The following is a 14,193-nucleotide window of genomic DNA, read 5'->3' as shown; positions in this document are numbered from 1 at the left end:
CTGCAGGGCGCAGCGCCCGAGGGCAGGCGGCCGGCGCCTCGCCCCCGCAGTGCCCTTTTTAATGCTCCTTCGGCAGTCAAAACCTCCACGCGGAAAAGTGCACGCTGCAGGAGAACATCCGCAGCACATCCGCAGCCTCCGGGAGACCCGCAGCCTGCACCCCTTGTCCCTGCTTTCCCACCGCCCACAGGGATCCAGAGGGGATCGCGTGCTTTCTGTCCTTGGCTCCCCCTTGCGTTTGTGAGAGGCCTTCCTTGCCTCCGGCATTCCTTTTCAGGGCTGCATAGTCTTCCACAAACGCATCTACCAAAATTTATTTGGTCTACAGTTGAAAGGAACGTTGGTAGCAATGTCGAGGTGAACACTGCTGAGGGCAGTTTGTAAGAACCTGTCTCCCAGAGCATGTGTCTCTGCCGTTAGCATATGCATGGGTGGGAGGGACCACTTCCATCTGTGCCCAGTGACCCTTATGGAGGGAAGTCCACTAGTCGTGTTACCCCATCCGGTTCTTTCCCGGTGCTGGAGATCACACCCACAGGTGCTCTGTGGCGGAGCCATCTCCCAGCGCCTTTTTACTATATTAAAAAAAAAAAGGGATCGAACTTGGGTCCTTGTGCTTGTGAGGCAGGCGGCGGAACCATTGAGCTAAATCCCTGGCAGTGTGTTTTTAAAAATTTGAGATAGGGTCTCTCAGAGTTGCCCAGGCAGGACTTGAGCTTGTGATCCTCCTGCTTCAGCCTCCCAAAATGCTAGGAATACAGCTGGGTACCAATGTGTTCAGCATTTGAGCCAGCTGATCTTGTTGCGCATGCCTCCCAGGATGCATCATGGTCCTAACCATTGAGCTAAATCCCTGGCAGTGTGTTTTTAAAAATTTGAGATAGGGTCTCTCAGAGTTGCCCAGGCAGGACTTGAGCTTGTGATCCTCCTGCTTCAGCCTCCCAAAATGCTAGGAATACAGCTGGGTACCAATGTGTTCAGCATTTGAGCCAGCTGATCTTGTTGCGCATGCCTCCCAGGATGCATCATGGTCCTCTGTCCTCTATGTCCCTTCTCAGCCCCCAGTTGAGATTGACCTGGAACTCACTGTGTGGCCCAGGCTGGTCTCGAACTCACAGCGATCCTCCTGACTCAGCCTCCCGAGTGCTGGGATTAGAGGCATGCGCCACCACGCCTGGCTTCCCTCAGCCTCCTTTTGAGGGATTCTCCCTTTTGCTTTTCAAATTTTTAAACCTCTGGTTCTAGAGATTGTACTCGGCCTTCACATCTCTTTTGACATTTTGTTATCTTGAGACAGTCTCTCTAAGTCACTAAGCTTCCCAGGCTGGCTTGAGCTTGCCATTCTCCTGCCTCAGCCTCCCAGAGTGCAGTGTTCGGGTGCTGGTGTGGGGCACAGCTCAGTGGGGCTCCCCATCTTTGCTGGCTCCTAGGCCCCAGTCTCCCCCAGGCTCATGGGTTCTGCAGGCACTAGGCCCCCTGCCACCTCTCAGCACAGGGACAATCCAAAGTGTTTCGAATTTCATTCCTAACACATGAAACAAACTCCAGATTGCCCAAACAGGAAACTACAACCCAAGTCCTTCTGGACAAGAAGCTCCCTCCTTTTGTTTTCAATACAGGGTCTTGCTGTGTAGTTCAGGGTGGCCTTGAACACACTATGTAGCCCAGGCTGGTCTTCAACTCCAGGCAATCCTCCTGCCTCAGCCTCCTGAGTGCTAGGACAAGTGTGGGCTGCTGTGTGAGCAGGAAACGGCTTCCTTCTGTCCTGGCTGCATAGCCCACAGGTGAACCTCACCGCGGGGTTCTCAGATTGGCTGGAGGCCCTGAGTCAGGTGGTCCTGGCCCTTGCTCCCTGTTGGAGGCATCTGAACCACTGCATCTGGACTCCTGCTGTCAGCTCTGCGCCCCAACTGGCTCTCCCACTTCCTGCAGGGTCTGCTCAAAAGGTGCCTCTTTGTTTTTTTTGGTTTTAGCCAAACCTTTATCTGCACTTTAGACAGAACGATAACACTCGTAGGGAATTCAACTGCCTTTTTCCCATTTCCCCCTCCCAGTTTTCCCCCACATTCAAAAGCTTTGTTTCCATTTTTCCCTTCTCACTTTTTTCCTTGTTCCTTTCTTCCTTCCTTTTCCCCAACCCCCTCCCTGGTCCCTTTTCCCATGTGAACACTTTCTTCCCTCAAATGTCACCTTAGAGGTGCATGTTTAGTCCAGCTACCCAGGAGGCTGAGGCAGGAGGATTGCAAATTCAAGTCCTGCCTGGGGAACATGGTCAGTCTGTCTCAAAACAGTGAGGAAGTGCTGAGAGTATGGCTGAGAGCTAGAGCACATGCCCGGCATGCTCCAGGACCTGGGTTCCACCCCAGCCCTGTGAAATAAGTCGTCTCTGTGGGTGGCTGCCCCTGACTGCCCCAGTACTCCCTGCTGTGCGCCCTCTGTGGTCTCTGCCCTGGGGTCTCCATCTGTTTGTTCCATCCTGGGTCCCTCCTCTCTGGAGCGCACTCCTGGGTCCCTTGCCTGAGATCAGGGCCTGGCCCACAGCTCCTGCAGAGTGGGGGAGCGCCTCTGGGCATGGGTTGCTTGGGAAACTTAGATTCCTACAGATGCCATCAAAAAGAAAAAAGAAAAAAGCTGGGTGTGGTGGTGCACACCTGTAAACTCAGCACTCAGGAGGCTGAGGCAGGTGGATCCCTAGGAACTTGAAGCCAGTATGGGCTACACAGTGAGTTCAAGGCCTGGAACTGCATAGCTAGAAGCTAAGAAAAAAAAAAGGACGCCATCACAGCCATGACAGAAGCTTCCAGAAATGAGGCGTTTGCCCCCACAGTGAGATTCTGGGCTTTCCAAAGCTGTCCCGTCCTGTGCAGCCCCCGAGGCTGTGGCGGGGCGACCTGCAAGGTGCAGGGTCCAGCAGACCTAGATCTGTTCCTTCTGCATCCAGGTTCCCGTTCAGCCGGCCTGAGCTGCTCAAGGAATGGGTGCTGAACATCGGCCGGGCCGACTTCCAGCCCAAGCAGCACTCGGTCATCTGCTCCGAGCACTTTCGGCCCGAGTGCTTCAGTGCCTTTGGGAACCGCAAAAACCTGAAGCACAATGCTGTGCCCACTGTGTTCGCCTTCCAGGAGCCCACGCAGGTAGGGGCCATGCCGGGCCGGGGAGGAGGGAGAACAGCAAAGGGGGCCTCGGGCCTCCAGCCCCGCTGGCCCTGTCCTGTGCGCTAAGAGAACTTTGTAATTTATGTGCTCTTTTCTTTTTTTCTGAAAAAAGGAAGCTGAAGCAGGAAGGTTATCTGAGCTCAGGAGTTTGAGGCCAGCCTGGCCAGAGAGTGAGATTTCATCTTTCTTTTTTTTTTTAAACTTTCTTTTCTTCGGTACCAGGGAGCAAACTCAGGACCTCTCTCTTGCCCAGCAGGTGCTGTGCCACTGAGCTAACTCCCTGGTCCTTACTTTGTTGTTTGAGATCGGGTCTCACTGTGCAGCACAGGCTGGCCTTAAACTCACAGCATCCTCCTACCTCAGCCTCCCTGGTCCTGGTCCTGGGATGACAGGCGTTTGAAAAAATCAAGTCGTGCTGTTGTGTTTCTGGTCAGGCCCCTCTGGGTGCCGTGCGTGTGCCCTGGGCAGAGGCCGGTGGGGTGGCAGGACATCGGAGGAGGGGCCCTGGGCACCGTGGGCTGGGTCTGCGAATGGTGAGCGGGGCAGGGTGGGGGCAGGGTGGGTGCAGGGTGATTGGGGCAGGCGGTGAGGCCTGGGGATGGGTGACTTAGCTCCAGTACCCAGTGGTGAACACTTCCCTCCTTGGGACCTGGGGCTGAAGTCGGAGCTCAGGTCCCAGCGTGGGCTGCGCCTGGTGTCGCCTGTTTGGTGTGGGTAGCAGACAGCAGAGAGGATGCAAGACTGCCAGGGCCTTGGCATTGGGCCCCAGCTCAAAGGCTGGGGGCAGCAGAGGGGTGAGGTGGCTGTGGGGGGCCCAGGGCAGCTGTAGGTAGAGAGGCAGGGTGTGGCGCCCATGTGACACACTCACCATGGTGTCCCCGGCGGGCACGGCTGTGGTGGGGTAGAGACCGGCAGGCAGAGGGGTGCTCTTTGCAGATCTGCTAGGCTGAGAGGCAGCCAGACTATGATGGGGGTGTGGAGGTGGCCACTGAGGCCACATGGTGTCAACCCAAGTGGACGGCACATGAGCCGTGGGGCAGCACAAGACCAGCGGGCACGGTATGTCTGATTTTCTTGGGACTGATAGAAGGGAAGCTGTGAGTGCAAGAGAAGAAACCATGTTCAGAATGTGGGGGGGAGGCCAGAAGTGGTGGTACACACCTGTGACCCCAGTGCTAGGGAGGCTGAGGCAGGAAGATCACCTGGAGTTCAAGGGCAGCCTGAACTATACAACGAAACCTGGTCTCAAAAAAACCAAGAAAAACAAAAGTACTTCCTGCCTGGGACCTGCGTGTTCCTCACGGCCTCTGCCCCTCATACTGCAGTCCCTTGCCTCTCTGTCCCAGCCGAGTCCACTTGCCCGCCCACACAGCTGTTGCTCTTTCTAGCGCTGTGACCCGGCACTGGCTACCTTCAGCTGCCCTTGTGTCCGTGACAGCAGGAAGTTCTTGGCTGGGTGCCTGGATGTGCACGGGTGTGCATGGACGGAGTCGTTTAACTCCAGTCACACAGCTGTACGTAGTTTGGTGGCCCAGGCCAGGGACACCTGCCCCTTGTGGTCCCCATGGCCACACCTCATGGTGTCCCACAAAGGGCGAGGTGATGTGAGACCTGCTCAGAAGCTCTGAGCCATGACTTGGGGACATCTTGGAGAGGGGGTACCAGGTGGGCAGCGAGGCAGCTGGGCCAGGGCTAGGATGGTTTCACTCGGACACTTGCTGGTGTCCCAGCCGCTGAATGGAGGGGACAGAGGCCTGAGGCCACCCCCACTGTCTTGCAGTTGGTGTGGGAGGATGCGGGCCCTGTGGGCAGGAGAGAGGCCGACTCTCAGGAGGAGGCGAGGGTTCCGCTTACGAGGGTCCTGTCCCACAGGATGTTGGTGCCGTGCCTCTCCCTGTGCTGCACCGATTCTGGGGGTGGGAGGAGGATGTGCGGGGGTGGCAGCCCCTCGTGCAGTGATAATTTGGGGGTGGACGGTCTGGTGTCTGCTGACCCGCCTGCTGTCTCCAGGTCTGCCCGGAGGTGGGGGCTGGGGAGGACGCCACCCCTGAGGAGCTGCAGCCACCCAGTGTGCGGAGCCCAGCACTGCAGGTACAGCGGGGTGGGCTCTGCCACCAGCAAGACGGAGGTGCCCGGCCCCCGTGCCAGGAGCAGGGTGGCCGTGACATTGACCCAGGGACCTGGGCTTTGCTACCAAGGCCTGGAACCTCAGAAGCTCCTGGAGCACCTGCCAGTGGCCCAGGACCAGGCAGGCCCCCACCCAGGCAGCTCTGGGATCACAGCTACGCCCTTCTGGACTTGGCTGCCCTGAAGAAAAAACTCTTCCTCACTCTACGGGAGAACGAGAGGCTCCGCAGGCAGCTGAAGGCACGGAGGCTGGTGATGCGCAGAGGGTGCAGCCGCCTCCGGGCCCACAGGGGCCCCCGGCCCGAGCCACCACGCTGAGCCCCGGGGGACAACAGCTGCCCACCTTCCTGGGCATGGCCGTGGCTACACTACGGCCCTCCTTCACTTACTTCTAACCATTTCCTGCGAGAGCACAAGCCAGTGTGACTGGCCACAGAAAAACTGACTTGGATTAAGTGAGAAAAACTGAGGGTCCTGTCCGGCTTCCTGGTGTCCTACGCAGAGGCTTCACAGGCGACCCTGGCTGTGGGAAGATGGGGTCCTCTGCTGCAGCGGGCACGCGGACAGAGATGCCATCGTACTGCTCGCTTTCAGGACGTTTATTGCGGGTGCCGGGTGGCAGCATGGGCCACTTGAGCCCGGCCGCCCCTCAGGTCATGAAGCACGGGGCTATGTGGCAGTCGCTGTGCTGGCAGAGAAACTTTCTCTTTTTAATTTAAAAAACAGAGATAAATAGGGCAGAACTCGTCAGCCTGGGCCACTTTTGAAAACTGGAAGCGGAGGGCTGTTCATGGTGGTGCCTGCCCGGGCCTGGGGCCCACACCAGGGTTGGGCACGCCCTGCCCTTTCCTGGGGAGGCACTGTCACCCCAGCCCATGCTGTGCCCGGGAGGGCAGGGTGATGGCTGGGGCCAGCAGGGGACCTGAGCAGGCAACTCTGGTCCGAGCCCGGGCCAAGAATAATTCAGGAAGCTCTGGAGCAGGAAGAAACATGTCTCCAACCCGCGTCCTCAGGTAAAAAGCAGTTTTATAGACCGCAGTCCTCAGGCAGAGGAAGGGGTTGGAGGGAATCCACCTGGCAGACGCCTGGGCCTGGGGTCCGGAAGTCTGACCTCGCCGATCCTGCACTCCGTGTGGACTTGCAGGACCAGAACACCCCTGAGCGGCTCGGGGCAGGCGATGTGCAGGGCGCAGGCTGGGGACCCTGCCCTCCAGGGACGCGATCCAGTGCCCATGCCCGGCCCAGGGTGACGCAGGTCCAGTCCTCCCTGCAGCACCTGTGCCGTGGCGCCTGCGTGTCCCTGCACAGAATTCATATGGTACCACCTTCTAGAGGAATAAAATAAAATAGAACATCTGATCTCTGGGGTTCTCCTGCTTCCAATTTTGTAGACTCCCAGGAAAAGGTTTCTCGAAGCCTCTCTGAAACCAGGTTCTTGAGCAGCTTATCCGTCCGTGTCGGTGTCAATCCTGTGAGCTGTGAGGGAAACCACAATGTGCTGTTGGGCAGCGCCAGTGACCTGCAACCCCTGCGCTGCTCGCTGCCGGCCGGCGCCACTCACACTGCTTTGGTATCCGCAGGGCCTCGCCGTCGGGCACCGTCACCTGGTGCAGCACGCCCCGGAACTGGTACAGCACGCGCAGGCTCTTGTCCTCCCCCACACACGGGTCGTAGAAGCCGGGCAGCCCTGCCTGCGGCAGACATGCCTCTTGGTCACCTGCACCCGCCCACACCCCTGCCCCACAGTGAGGGAGGCCAGGGTCAGCGCGACCAGACCCCCGTGGGGCAGGGAAGGAGGTTCAGGGAACTGCAGGTGCCACACCTTGGAGGCCTCGGTGAGGAGCAGCTTCGAGTCCTTGACCAGGCACTGCAGCGGCACAGCCACGTCGATCACCTTCACCTTCTCGCTCTTCCTGCTCCTGTCGTTCACGAACTTCCCGTACCAGGCGTTGACGATGATGAGCCCTGGGGGCACAGTGGGCAGGACACAGGGGCCTCCTCGCTGGCTGCTCCCGGGAAGGGGAGCCCAGGCCGGGGCCCACCCAGCGGGGAGGCGCCTTCTCACCCATTCTGGACTCCTCGGCCTCGATGATTCTCCGGACAGATTCCTGCATCAGACGGACCTGCGGAGGACCAGACAAGCAGCGTGGGGGAGCAGGGCTGCCTGACGCTCAGTCCTGCAGTGGGGGGACGCTGGTGACCAGAGGGTCACCACCTACGCACCATTTGTGAGACTGCACCTGAGAAGCCGCACCAGGTCCTCAGGGCTCCCCTGGCTGCCCAACAACCTGCCCAGGTCTCAGCCTTTTCCCTGCTCATGGCACCCCTGCAACCCCCAGTGCTATCCAGAGGTCTCTGGCTGTCCTGCCCATGCAGGGAAGCAAATGGGGACCATACTCACCGGCCACTTTTGCTCTCTGCGGTGCTGAAACTGAGCACCGTGCATTATACCTCTTGTTTTTGTGGTACTGGGGATCGAACACAGGACCTTCCACGTGTGAAGCAGGTGCAGTGCCACTGGGCTAAATCCCCAGGCCCCACACCTTTTAAAGATGTTAAGGATTGAACCCAGGTCCCCTGGATGAGCTACACCTCCCACCTTGTTTCTGTGAGACAGGGACTGACTTAATTGCTTAGGCTGGGTGTGAATTTACAACTGTCCTGCCTCAGCCTCTCAGAATGCTGAGATTATAGGGCGCAGCAGCACACTGGCTCTGTCGCCGTTTAACTTTGCTACGCCTTGGGAGGGCTGCCTGCCTCCAGGACAGGAACTGACTGAGGATTCCACTATAGTGTCCCTGGATGATGGTGAATGAGGTTGCTGGGAAAGAGAAGAGCAGTGGCCGGAAAGCTGCAGGCAGAGGAGCGCCTCTGGTGAGTGGAGGGGATGGCAGAGCAAGCCCCGTGACAGGCACAAGGATGAGTACTTACAGCAGCCTCTGCCTCCTGCTTCTTCTGCAGGATGTCACTGGCAGTGTTTTCCCTCTGCTTTTCCAATTCCCTTTCCACAGAGAAGCAAAGCCACACGTGAGCATGGTGTCACCCTGCGGTGGGCCATCTGCACTATGCTGGACCCTGGCGGAAGCTGCCCCCCAAGCAGGCCCAGGCTCTTCACCCCACTGCGTCATCCCTGGGGAGACCCCCCGGCCAGGGTCCCGGACCCCAGCAGCCTGCCGGGTCGGTGAACAGCAGCACGGGCTTTCCAGTGGCACAGGGCCCTGCACTGCAGGAACCCAGAAGCCAGGGGGCTTCCTTGCCAGGTCCTCTAGGCTGTGTCCCAGGAGGTCTCAGAGAGCCCCACATGCTCCCATCACAGCGGGGTTCATGTCACTAAGAGGGGCCTCGAGATCACTCCCAGGGACTGTGAATAATTGGGAGCAGGAACCCACCCCTCTATGCAGGAGAAATACTGTCAGGGTGAGAAAGGAACGCTTGGCCCTCTCCTTTTGGGGGTGGCACCCAGACGGAACACCCAGGTGCTCCACCACTAAGCCACACCCCCCAGGCCCTTTCACTTCTTATCTTGAGACAGGGCCTGGCTAAGTTGCCCAGGTTGGCCTTGAGCCTTTAATCCTCCTCCTAATCCTCCTAAGCAGTGGGGAGTTTGTTTTCTGCCGTGCTGGGCTGAAAACATTACTTCTTGTGGTCATGGTTTAGTTTGAAAATTTCCCCCTCGTACTAGAAACTAAACCTAGGGCTTCTGGACTGAGCAACAGTGCTTTTTACTTTGAGACAGTCTCACCAAGTCCTTGAGACCAGGCTGGACTGAACTTGTGATCCTTCTGCCTCCGTCTCCTGAGTGCTGGGATCGCAAAGGTTCGCCACCATTCCTACACTAGAATTTCAATTTTTTTCTGCTACCATGGATTGAACTCAGGACCTTGCACTTGTGAGGCAGGCGGCGGCACCAAGCCAAGTCCCTGGCCCAGAACTTAATTTTTAAGTGGACTCTAGTCCTTTCTGAAAGTGGGATTACATATATATTGCTGCCGCTGACGGTCACAGAGCACCCTGAGGACCCAGATATCGTGCCCCACGGTCTGCGCGTCCTGACCGCTGTGATGGCCCTGCTGTCTCAGTCACTCACTTGTCCTTCTGTGCCCTGAGGTACGGCTTGATGACCAGGCGGTGCATGGCAAAGTAGACCACCAGGGGCCCCACGGTGGCATAGAACACGGCGCTGGGCAGCAGCTGGTCGGTCAGGTGGATGGGGAAGAAGTAGGTCTGGCTGGCCCTGTTCAGCCTGGGGATAGATAGCATGGGTGATGACATGACCCCCTGGCCTCTACCAATGGACCCCAGCATCACCATTCCCAAGAAGTCTGAAGAGTCAGACCCTAGCAAATGGAAGCTGGGCAGTTCCTGCTGGGTGCTGTCTGAAGAGCAGCTGGGACTCAGCCCTACACAAAGACTTCCCTCACTCTTCAAGCTAGTCTTGCTCTGTTGCACAGGCTAGCCTTAACCTCCTGGGCTCGAGCGATCCTCCTGCCTCAGCCTCCCTGTGTACCGCCACACTGCAACTGAGGTTAACACCCCATCCTGATGTAACGGGGATCAAACTCAGGACCTTGTGCTTTTGAGGCACACACAGTGTCACTGAGATAAATCCCCACCCTGCATTTATTTTTTATGTTGTTTTTCTTTGAGTCAGTCTCACAATATAGTCCAGCCTGGCCTTGAACTTACTATAGAGCCCAGGCTGGCCTTGAATTTTGCAATCCTCCTGCCTCAGCCTATTGAGTGCTTGGATTACAGGTGTGCACCACCATCACACCACACCTTTTCTTTTCTTTCCAGTACCAGGGACTGAACTCTGAACCTTGAGCTTGCAAGGAAGGTGTGGCACCACTGAGCCACAATCCCTGGTCTATGGCCCCTTATTTTCTTAATTTTAAGAGTTTTGTTAAATTGCTAAGTTCCTTCGGCTGGGCTTTAACTTGTGGTCCTCCTGCTTCAGCCTCCCAGAGTGCTGGGATTCCATGCGTGCCCCATTGTGCCTAGTTGTAATGGTTTAAGGTTAAACATTTCATGTGACTCATCAAATAAATGAAATACAGGAACAATGTCTGCAAAGTATGACTGTCTACTGTTGTCCTCCGGTGCCTTCTGGCCGAGCTTTGGCTGACTCAGGTGGGGCATCCCTAATCGAAAACCCAGAATGTTTCAAAATATGAAACTTCTTAGCACTAATGTGACAGCCCAAGTGGAAATTCACCTGACCTCCCGAGACAGGTGGAAGTAAAAACACAAGTGTGCTAGAAATAGCATGCAAAGTGACTGTGGCCATGTGCATGGTGTGAAGGGACCGCCTAGAGCTGGGCCGTTCCCAAGACAGCTCGTTGTGCATGTGTAGGTGACCCAAGCTCCGAGATCTGTGCCCTCTGGACAACTGATGTCGAAGCCACAGAGCCCCGCAGAAACACCTCCTCCCAACAGGCCTTCCAGGCCGATCCCAGGTTAGGGAAGCGTGGAGTCCGCGCAGAGACCCCAGAAGCTCTGCGGGCCCTTTCATCCTGGATGTCCCCGGCTCATGGGAGAGGGAGGGCAGCTGGTGGCGGCCGCTCTCAGCTGCCCCTGAGTCCAAGCACTGGCCGCGGGGTCACTGCCTCTCAGATCTGAGCCCGAGGGCATGTAGGGGAGTCGGGACTTCAGTTTTGCCCTGAAGTGGCCACTGAAGGGAATGTTTCTGTTGTGGTAGGGTCTGACCCGGCCTCACGGGCTCCACCCCTCGACAGGCGCAGTGAACTGAAGGTCCCCACTCACGGAGCAGAGTTAGGGGTGCCACGGTCTGAGACTGACGGGCATCCCCTGGGATCCTGCTCCGTCAGAGCCAACAGGACCATGGCCAGGTGTGGTGCCACGGGCAGCTGCAGCTCTCTTCCCTGAGATGAGCAGGGACCCGGGCTGTTCTAGATCAGTGACAGGTGACACCTGAGGTGGCCCCAGGCTGAGGTGAAAGCGTCTGTCAGGGAATGCAGGGCAATGAGTCTCTGGCCCTGAATCCCAAAGTCTGTGGTGCACAGAACCCACACACATCCTCCCATCACCACCGGTCACTGCAGACGTGACACAGATGCCACACTGTCTCGATTAGGGAACAGCGGTAAGGAGGAGGCCTGCACACGTTCAGTACAGTGCAGTTTCCCTCTTAAACCATTTCCTTTCTCTCCCTGGCAGCAATGGGGATGGAACCTGGGTGCCCTAGCACCGAGCCGTACCCCTAGTCCTTTATTTCTTTTGCAACAGGGTCTCGATGAGTTGCTGAAAAGGGATTCAAACTTGGAGTCCTCTGACATCAGCCTTAGTCTTGGGACTGCAGGCTGTGCCACCAAACCTAGCTTTTTTGTTATCTGAGACAGGTGTGGCTATGTCACCTGGAATTAGCAATCCCCCTGCTCCTGCCTCCTCAGAGCTGGGATTACAGTGACACCACATGATGTGCCACGATGCCTGGCTCCGTGCACGTTGAGCTGGGGGCTGCTTGATTCTACAGATGTGGACCCTCGGTCTGCACGACAGGCTGGAGACTCGGGGTCCAGGATCTCCAGGCAGTGCAGCGCCTGAGGGTACTGGGAGTCAGAAGGAGGCTGGAAGGCCCCTAGAGCGGGCCCAGGTGGAGACTGTGCCCCAGGGGCTCCAGGTAGCAGCCTGGGAATCGAGCCACTCAACCAGCCTGGGACTTCTGAGCTAGAGTGCAGCCAGGGAAGCTGCAAGGTGAGGGAACTGACCATGGACCGAGGCCACAGCACACAGGAGCAGGCTGCACCCTGATCAGCCCACAGTGGGTGGAGGGTGCCTCTGATGCCTGAGAAAGGCTGCTTCCGGGAGGCTAGGAGAGCATCCTGTGTGGCAAGGCCATCTGCAGGGCAGGCTGGGGCTGTGGTCACTGGTCACCTAGTTCTATGATGGAGATGGGTGGACAAGACTGCCCTAGCTCCCCGCCTGTCTGTGTAAGAAGCCGAGAGAGCAGGTGGTGCCCACACCATCCTGGGGAACCCTTGGGGGAGGCTGACTTACTTGACCTTGAGAGAGACGCCCTGCGGGACACCGATGCTCACGGCTGCGCCCAGGATGCTGTGCCTGGAGATCTTCCGCTCGGCTCCATACTCCACCACTGTCCCGAAGAAGCCTGCCCTGCAGGAGCAGAATGTGCCCATCCACGCCTTTGTCCCTCCCGCCACCACCCAGGCCACTGCTGCCCACGGCCCGCCAGCCCACCATGTGACTCACTTAAGGGAGCCTTTCACCCGTGTCTGGTCATCATCCTGGAACTTGTGCTGGTAGCTGATCAGTGCGAAGGAGTGAGGGATCCCCAGCTGAGGAAACAGGGACAGGACCTGGTGTCCGCAGCCCGGCCCGGCTCTAGGAGCCCACTGGGCATGCCCTTTATGCTTGGCAGTTAGGGAAAGGCACGGCACCCACACAAGCTCAGGGTGTGACGCGTGAGTCTTAAATGCCACACTGTTTCTCCGGTGTGAGGAACCGAAAGCAGAAACGAGGACCAATGTACAGTAGATATTAGAAAATGGGAAGAAAATGTTCAAATGAGAAGGGGAACAAGGGAGCAGGGAGGGGGAAAGGAAAGAAGGGACATGAAGAAAAAAGAACAGAAGGGAAAAATGGAAACAGTGCTTTTGTAAGTAAGGAAGGGAAGAGGGATTGAAGGCAGGGAAGAGAGATGGAACAAAAGAAACAAGAAGCATCACATACAGCACAAGTTCTCCAGAATGGGCGTTATTATGTGTGTCTAAAATGGACCAATAAAGGTTTTGCTTTAAAAAAAAGGTGACGTGTATGTACCAATTTCCCATGAAGAATGGATTTACTATGTGTGCCAAATATACTAATAAGAACATTGAGAAAAAGAGACTAGGTCAAAAACATACACACTGGCAATCCACACAGAAACCACTTTCTAGCTTCTTGAAAAACAAAATTGACACTGGCGCCCTCTCTTTTCGGTGGTGGGCGGGGCAGCTGCTCCTGGTCACAGCGCACCCAGCATCCCCTTCTGCCTCTGGCGAGCCCATGTGGGCTTCCTGACTGGATGTTAAGGTGCCATTCTGCCTTACGGTGGACCAGACACGGACACGGACACCTGAGAAGCAGCCTGTCTACATGCCCGTCACTCCCCAGGACACGGGGCCCTCAGTGAATGTCTGCGCACCTGCAGGGCCACCGTGAAGTGGCTGGTCTTGGTGTCACGCACGATGCTCGTGTTCATGGCTGACTGGATCCCCCACCGCCACTGCAGGTAGCCCACTGTATTCTTGTCCAGGTTCCGAGCCAGGACGGTGGTGAGGCCAGGCCGGATTCCACGGGACGAAAACTGCAGAGCACAGTTTGTCGTCACAAAGCTGGGGAGACATATACAGAAGGGACAATGCTTCCAGCTTTCTGTCACCTGTTCAGGACCACTCCATGATCCCCCAGGCCAGGTCCTTGCTGGAAGGACAGGAGGCCAGTGACAAAGGAGGCGACGGGGTGACCTGTATGAGCCCCCACCCTCCCAGGACACAGTGCTCCTAGGCTGACGTGAGAACCTTTGCGAGTTCAAGGCACGCGGGAGGCTCTGCAACCAAGCCCAGGGAGGGTCCGGGTGCCACACACTAGCAATGCCCAGCTCACCCAAAGTCACAGGCAGCTGGCTTGCAGCTAAGCCTGGATCTTGCTTTCTCCAGGACCGGCTTGGCACGCTAGGCTTGTGAGACCCACTTGCCCCTAGCAACCCCAGGCCAATCAAATCAGAACTTCCCACTTGGTGGGGGCTTCAGGGTATTGTGAAAAGCAGCCCTCAAGATCCTGATGTACGGGGGCCGGGGATTTAGCTCAGAGGTTCGGTGGCCTGAGTTCAATCCCTGATACCAAAAAAAAAAAAAAAAAAAAAAAAAAAAAAAAAAAAAAAAAAAAA

The 14,193-nt window shown here is 57.1% G+C and overlaps 2 protein-coding genes across 4 annotated transcripts in view; one reads left to right on the top strand and one right to left on the bottom strand.

Moving 5' to 3' along the window:
• Positions 1-5,864, top strand: part of Thap3 (THAP domain containing 3) — an 8,010-nt gene extending 2,146 nt beyond the window's left edge. Inside the window, exons 2-4 of the mRNA XM_033767397.1 lie at positions 1,898-1,946; positions 2,942-3,134; positions 5,166-5,864. Of these exons, the coding sequence (XP_033623288.1) occupies positions 1,898-1,946; positions 2,942-3,134; positions 5,166-5,600 (677 nt within the window). The 3' untranslated portion in view covers positions 5,601-5,864. The remainder of the gene's footprint in view (positions 1-1,897; positions 1,947-2,941; positions 3,135-5,165) is intronic.
• A 2-nt stretch (positions 5,865-5,866) lies between these two features.
• The window catches only part of Dnajc11 (DnaJ heat shock protein family (Hsp40) member C11), a 43,266-nt gene continuing 34,939 nt past the window's right edge, over positions 5,867-14,193 (bottom strand). For all 3 annotated transcript variants that reach the window (XM_010627869.3, XM_033767952.1, XM_010627867.3), the window contains exons 8-16: positions 13,450-13,639; positions 12,513-12,598; positions 12,300-12,416; positions 9,370-9,525; positions 8,214-8,283; positions 7,348-7,405; positions 7,105-7,247; positions 6,844-6,973; positions 5,867-6,758 (exon numbers count right to left, since the gene is read on the bottom strand). In XM_010627869.3, coding sequence (XP_010626171.1) covers positions 6,727-6,758; positions 6,844-6,973; positions 7,105-7,247; positions 7,348-7,405; positions 8,214-8,283; positions 9,370-9,525; positions 12,300-12,416; positions 12,513-12,598; positions 13,450-13,639 — 982 coding nt within the window. In that variant the 3' untranslated portion in view covers positions 5,867-6,726. The remainder of the gene's footprint in view (positions 6,759-6,843; positions 6,974-7,104; positions 7,248-7,347; positions 7,406-8,213; positions 8,284-9,369; positions 9,526-12,299; positions 12,417-12,512; positions 12,599-13,449; positions 13,640-14,193) is intronic.

Source organism: Fukomys damarensis, unplaced genomic scaffold (genome assembly GCF_012274545.1).
Source record: "Fukomys damarensis isolate Sample0158 unplaced genomic scaffold, DMR_v1.0_HiC HiC_scaffold_23, whole genome shotgun sequence".
Lineage (NCBI taxonomy): Eukaryota > Metazoa > Chordata > Mammalia > Rodentia > Bathyergidae > Fukomys > Fukomys damarensis.
This window is presented reverse-complemented; position numbering and strand designations above follow the sequence as displayed.